Genomic DNA, 7,042 nt, shown 5'->3' on the forward strand with positions numbered 1-7,042 from the left:
GAGATGAGTTCCCTATTAGAGATGGTCTAAATAGCTTCTTAGAAAGCTGCAATTTGATTTTGAAAATTACACTGGATATTAATACTACTATTTTTCATAAGTCAAAAAGATAAAAAAAGTTACTTTTAAAACTCCCCCAAACAGCCTCTTAACAATGGAATCAAATTTATTTAAGCTGATGAGACGTTTCAAAATATTCAATATTGGAATCCAATTAGACTCAAATTACATTTTTCTGAGAGGAAAAAGAAAAATCATATACATAGTATACCATAAGTCCATAACCGCTAGCATTTCTTCCTACCTCTTTTTCAGGAATCTCTATGTAAGTATATTTTAGGATGCTCTCATCCTCATTGAGTCATTTATGATGACAACTCAATTGTTCTCGTTCAATTTTTCATTTTCATCTACTCCTTTTAATTTGGTGTTTTCTTTTAAATTGCCCAAACTACAACAATATAATGTTTGATTGAAATAAAATAATATATTTAATATGTGTAAACAATCCTAAAAGGGGTGTTTGAAAACGGTTTGCTGGAATCAAACCTTATCAAGGTGCTCTTGTTTTATACTTTTATTTTTAACCAAGAATAGAGCGCATATTGTGATAGTAATATTCATCATTATTTAACAGTTTAATATGCAGAAGATACTTATCACTAGCATAAAAATTTCGAGGCATTCTTCCCCTGTGAAATAACATAAAAATTAAAATTAAATACATCACTGCTAAGTACCAACTCTATTATTCTCAATTCCGCATATCCATGGCTTCTATGGAAAGTCGTTGTTGTCATTTGCTTTAATCTCTGACAAATAATTTATTCTATCTAAAAATTATACTGTCCTACTCAGTACTCATCCTTTATGCCAGAGTTCTTGGAGTACCAACAATGAGGGATTAAAAAGAAAACAAAAGAAAATTTCAGTTGGAACCATAAATCCACTTCTCGGCATTGCTGGTAAAACTAACCAACTCCTCTGGCTTAAACCACAACTTAATCTCATCCTTAGCAGTTTCTGGACCATCACTTCCATGGATGATATTTCTGCATGCACATGTAACAATCAAATTGTAATGAACAAATATTGAACAATGCACGTCTACTATATAAAATATAATATAATAGGTTCTATGTGTATCCATAAAAATCTTTTTTCAATGTAATTACTAGTTTAACTAATCTCACATTTAATTAATAAAAAGATGGATTAATGTATATTAGTTCGTATATATTAGTGTAATTGTAATAAATCAGAATGTGTTTGTAAAAAACAATACCTTCCAACATTAACAGCCAGATCACCTCTAATAGTTCCAGGTGCAGATTTCTGCGGATCAGTGGCTCCAATTAGTTTTCGGCCGTAAGTTATTACTCCTTCTCCTTCCCAAACCTGTTTCATGAATTCAAGGAAAAATGAGACTAGTCTAGAAACAATAAGATATTGTTTTGTGTTTTGTGTTTGATTCCAAAGGTAAGAAAGAGGAAGAGTCAGTTATAAGTTGTAAGGTGTAAGCTGTAACCATTGCAATAACAGGGCCAGAGCTTAGGAAATCACAGAGCTCATTGAAGAAAGGTCTTTCACTGAGATCATGGTAATGCTTCTTGGCAAATTCCTTTGAAGGAACCAACACTTTGATCCCCACAAGCTTGTAGCCTTTGCGCTCGAAACGAGATATAATCTCCGAAATCTGCAAGAGCAGAACAGAATCTTAGATCTTCAACTTAATTATTTAAGCAACTATGCTACATCTACATCAAAATCAGCTACCAAAATTAGTCACTGGTATAAAATTATGTTGAAATACAAATACACATTGAAAATAAATTAAATCACATATATAGTTATACATAAATATATTGGTGGTTGATTTTACTTGCTAATTTTGGTATTTAAGCAATGCCAAAATATATTGAGAATACGAATAGCATTTTTGTTATTTAAGCAATGCGTAGTTTTTTTTATATTATCCAGCAATGTAGTTTCACTTTACCAGGCCTCTCTGCACTCCATCAGGCTTAATGGCAATGAAAGTGCGTTCAAACTGCATAAACAAAATAAACAAATCAAAGATGAACAAAATAAGAAACAATCATACAGTTAGAGAGATGCAAAGCATACCTCAGCAGCATGAACCTCCTGATCTTGGAGCATGTAAGCTGTAAACACAGCAAAAGAAAAAAAAAATTGAAACAAGATTAACAAAATTTGTGTGGTCAAATTTGTATTATAAAGAACCTAACTTACCTGCGGCGGGGAGAGCAAGAGCTCCTGAAATCCAGGAAGCGGGTGCACTGCCAGAACCGCTTTTTCCATAACTTGAAACCAAACACGGCGCTTTACTCCTCAACGAAACTACAGCAGCGGCGCCTAGAGTAATATCACAACGAACATAAAACTCTCAGATTCTGAATTGAATATTAATAATAAGGAAGATGCAAAAACATGATGAGAGAGAGGTAGTGAGGAGTACCAGAGTGGAAACGAGAGGCCTTGGAAGCAGAGAGAAGGGACCTGGTGGCTCTGGAAGCGGATCTGAATAGTTGAGAAGTCATCTTTTCGGCTTTGGCTTCACACAAAGAAGAAAGATGACAGCAACGGCAGCGGCAGGTTAAACTACAGATGCGACAGCAGACACTGATGGGATGTGAAATTGTGATGCCAATATTGGGTCGGGTTTTGTAGGGAAAAAGGAACGGTATGCCAATACTGGTCAGTGCCTAGCTAGAAAAATGGTGCGGGCACGTGCTAACAAATTTGCATGTTTCATTACGAAAAGATATAAATACGAAAATTTTAGAGAAAAAATACGTTTATATATGTAAATTTTATAATTTTTTAAAAAGGAATAATAAAATTTATAAAATATATTTTATGTAAAATGTAATATTGAAATAATTTAAATAATTAATTTAATATCTTAAATTCCACATCTAAATGATTTTAAAATAAAAAATAAAAGGTGAATAGGATTCACTCAAAATAATATAATTTGAACTAATTTAAAAAAAAAACGTAGTCAATTTTACACAATACGTACTAGAAAATACATTTTTACTCAAAACAATTTGTTGATGTACGTATCCAGCGCTAGAATAAGTAATAACACTTGTGGTTGAAGAGAAAAACTCACTTTTGTTAATTCGGAAGCTCACTTTTTGCAAATGACCTCACCATTAATTTTAGTTTAGTTTAGTTAGAGGAAGGCAAGAAGAGATTGAGGTAGGGAGAGAGAGTGAGGTGAACTTGTTCTTTATGCCCTTGCAAAGTGACTATGAACCTTTTTTCCTTTTGTAAACAGAAAGTAGTAGTATCGCCAAGTGGCATGCATTTCCTCTTATGGTGGATAAGACGCACTTATGGTTATGGGGATGAAAACAAAAGATGTTCTCCACATTTTTTATTTTAACTCATCACTCAGTTCTTTGTTCCTACGACCTAAAAAATACGATATCCCAAGTGGCTTGCGGTCTTTTTTTCCCGTCATATCTCAACTTATTAATACAGAGCAAAGATGCTTCTTGGTAAAGAGTGGCACTCCCATAATGTTCACATATATATATATATATATATATATATATATATATATATATATATATATATTTATATGCCACCACCATATATCTCTCTCTCACACAATTCCATTTAAGCGATCCATCATCAAAACCAACCAGTATGCCTATATGTTAAGGCATAAGAATCTAGATCCCTTGGAAGATCACCAAAATTGCAAGGATTGAAAGTTTAAACGTAACTGGTTAAGTGATAGAGAGAACTTCCATGAATATCTAATAACTGCTGAGCTATGTTATGTACAATAAAATGAAATAATCAAATAATTAAAATAAAAACTCTGACGTTAGTGTGATATTTACACAAGTAGAATCCACAAAGAAAGGAGTAAAACATGTCACATCTAAACTGAACCATTGGGAGCTGTTGCGCCACAATCCAATTTGCACTCAGCTTGTAAAGCTGATAACCATGCGTTTACCTGAAAGGGTAATGGCGGAGAGAAACTAAGCCATTTAATATGACGAGAATTTAATGTAGAATGCCATAACAAGGGATTCGTGATTAAAATAACTACTTCTAAGAAACAAATAATCTACACTTGGACGCACCTTTATCTTAGAATTGCTTGAACACTCATAACGTAATCCATGACGAGTTAAAATATAAAAGGCATATCGCATTTCATCATCTTCACACTTGAAACTGGGTAAAGCGCCTACTTCAACAATATCAGACAGAAGCGTGGAGTCCAATGGACTTAGATCTGCAAATTTTTCCCACTTCATCAGCAATTTTAATTAGAACGGGAGACGGAGAGGAAGAAAACAACTAATTTCACTACCTGTACACAACATATATAAATACAGACATGCACCATGGAGAACAATGAACCGAGGAAGCCAATCATCTATGTCTGTGTCATCTATAGGTGGAGGTTCTCCTGGTAGTGTTGCCCACCTCTGTAGAGGGGGAAAAATGAAAGCAGATTGGTACTAAACTTGAAAGTAAATAGAATAGTTAAGTATAAATCCACACAAAGTAAGCTAATGCAGTTTTTGGCAGTCAGTACACTTCGAATGTACAAATATCCAGAAAGACGAGATGACCGCAAAATTTCATCGATATTTTCCAACCTGTGAGAAACAAAAGGATTTTGATTATTTACATGAAACACTAGTCTAGACACCAAATGCATGGCTAGCATCTTTATTCTTATGTAATCTATTTTATACTATACTGTAGAACACAAAAGCCCATAATAGTCCCAAGTTAAGGGTCACTAACTGAGCTTTCAATTGAGCTTCTCTCTCTTCCATATCGGCAAGTTCTGATCGAAGTGACTCTACTTCTGCAGCTGTTAGCTCAACCTACAGAATTATAAATTGTCTTAGTAAGACATAACAGAAGCTTACAATGATGAAATGTGCACTGAACAGGACCTACTCAAGACATACCTTTTCCTGACCCCCATTACCAAGCCATGGCAGCCCACGCAGACTAAACAATCTCAACATAGAAGCAGCCCTCATTGTTCTCTGACCCCACAGATGCTGCCGGGACCTAAACTAATCTAGGTTGAGTGACTGATATTAAATAGACTCAAACTCTGACTTTTGGATTATCCTCTTTTCCTTTCCACCAGGAAACAATACCTCAAATGTTTATTGGTTCCAGGTTCAGTAATCGATGGTGTTCTGTTCTCAGGGGATTTTGCAACTGATGCTGGAACTTGGAAGTAATCAGGAATGAAGTTTATTTTGCCAGCACCATCATCCATGGAATTGACCTTCTTCAAGAAAGAAAGTTGGTATTATATCAGAGCAAGACGGTAACAATTAACAATATATGCAAACAGAGAAATACTCTGAAACATTAACAAGTCAGTTCAAGATGGCATATAAGAGTTGAATCGTATAGTGACATGATCATCGGTATCACCGTATCAGTTCCCCTAACCCAAGTCATGGCCAAACTTTTTTTCCTCCCCCTAAATTTAAAGCCCAAATCCCTTAAGTAAACCATGTAAGTATGAAATAGCTGCACCAGCATTTGAAAGAAGCAAGAAGCGCAATAGTTGGTTCACCAAGATATATGACGACTACATAAAAGTTACTCTTTTTTTATTCTAAAAAAATGAAGTGATGGTCAAGCATCCAGCTGCTCCACCCAACAAGACCAGCAGATTCTTGGAGCATCCAGAACCAGCATGGAGCAATCCCAACTCCCAGAACTGAAGACAAAAGCTTGTTCCATTGAGTTAACGGCAATCTAATGTGGAGCATAAAGAACTTGGCCACTACAGTCACTTGGGACAAAGTACTCAAGTAAAATTGGCTAGTCCTAAAGACTGCAGGTTATGGGATTGATTGGTACTATGCAACGACTATTATAGAAACAACATACAATTACCAACTTGTTTTATTTGTTTTATCTTCCATCACGCACCCCTCTCTCGCCCTTGGAGCTTTAAAGGTACCTCTTCTCTGAAGCTCAAATAAAGTGTTACCGTTGAGACAATTCCCTCAGCCTGATGCATGGTTAATAAAGTATATATTGCATAATATTTGTTTTCCCCTTAGAAATCAAAGTACCAATTTCCACATCCTAAAAGTTACAATGCGTGCCCAGGCCTCAACCTCATTCATCAATTTCCTAATGGAACTCAGAATAAGAAACAAATTGCTCCAAATACAGGGACAAGGAAAAACAGCTCCATCTTAGAAACGAAAAGATTTATAGTTAACAAGAAAAATAGTGCAAAGCGAACACGATAAGCGGACACCACAATCAAACAAGATGAAACCATATTTGTAGAACTAAGCTGAAATCTACAACAGAAAAGGATCGCAGATAAACTGATACGGTATAGAACGAATGAATCCGTTAGGGTGGAAAAAGCATGAAAAGATGTATTTCATTGGTAAAGTAAACAAGTCGTAGAACATGAACAGCAATAGCTTGCAAGCTACAACAGTACAAGGAACTTGGAAGATAAGATATAATAAAGTTATTTTTTGTTGATAAAAATTAGTGGAGCTTAAGAATAATGAAAATAAAAATAAAAAACGGAGAAGACAAAATTCTAGGGATACTGGTACCTGGTGGTGGTAGGAGGCTGAGGAGGACAGAATAGAATTATAGAAAGGCCGGGACTAAGGAATTTAGGTAGGAGAAGCTGTTTTTACGAAAATGGAATTTCCCTTCGTACCCACGGCACGATGCCACTGGTTTTAGTTGTTCACGGTGTGGTGGTTATTGCACAATGACAATTTTGCCCTTGCAAGGCCCAGACCCAAATAATTTCTGTTAGGTGGTAGTTTGGTGATAATCTCAATTCAACGGCCCACTAGAAGCAATCCTCTTATTATCTCTTAATAATATTGTTTATTTTAAGAAAAAGTATATGAACCAAAATGTGACCAGCCAAAAAATAAACAAAATCGTTTAATTAAAATCACTTTTTGAATAATATGTTTGGAAACCGCTCCTGAAATCACGGAGCACAAACCAAAACCCGATT

The 7,042-nt window shown here is 35.2% G+C and overlaps 1 protein-coding gene across 1 annotated transcript; it reads right to left on the reverse strand.

Moving 5' to 3' along the window:
• Positions 1-814: 814 nt before the first annotated feature.
• LOC107643122 (uncharacterized) lies at positions 815-6,729 on the reverse strand. Its single transcript, XM_016346692.3, has 15 exons — positions 6,621-6,729; positions 5,175-5,311; positions 4,977-5,082; positions 4,807-4,889; positions 4,592-4,655; positions 4,364-4,481; positions 4,131-4,285; positions 3,955-4,000; positions 2,480-2,569; positions 2,254-2,376; positions 2,128-2,165; positions 2,000-2,050; positions 1,529-1,696; positions 1,286-1,398; positions 815-1,052 (listed from the first exon to the last, which is right to left on the reverse strand). The coding sequence occupies exons 2-15, from the start codon at positions 5,297-5,299 to the stop codon at positions 929-931; spliced, it is 1,404 nt and encodes a 467-aa protein (XP_016202178.1). The 5' UTR covers positions 5,300-5,311; positions 6,621-6,729; the 3' UTR covers positions 815-928.
• Positions 6,730-7,042: the final 313 nt, after the last annotated feature.

The sequence above is a fragment of the Arachis ipaensis genome, chromosome B5, assembly GCF_059453495.1.
Source record: "Arachis ipaensis isolate K30076 ecotype BB chromosome B5, ASM5945349v1, whole genome shotgun sequence".
NCBI classification, from domain to species: Eukaryota; Viridiplantae; Streptophyta; class Magnoliopsida; order Fabales; family Fabaceae; genus Arachis; species Arachis ipaensis.

Bases quoted from the DNA above. Each gene is read 5' to 3' on its own strand.
- LOC107643122 (XM_016346692.3), bottom strand. From the start codon at position 5,299: ATGGATGATGGTGCTGGCAAAATAAACTTCATTCCTGATTACTTCCAA. The intron at 4,890-4,976 runs GTATGTCTTGAG...ATAATTCTGTAG, and splicing joins GTAATGGGGGTCAGGAAAAG to GTTGAGCTAACAGCTGCAGA. The intron at 4,286-4,363 runs GTAGTGAAATTA...AAAAATTTGCAG, and splicing joins TTTATATATGTTGTGTACAG to ATCTAAGTCCATTGGACTCC.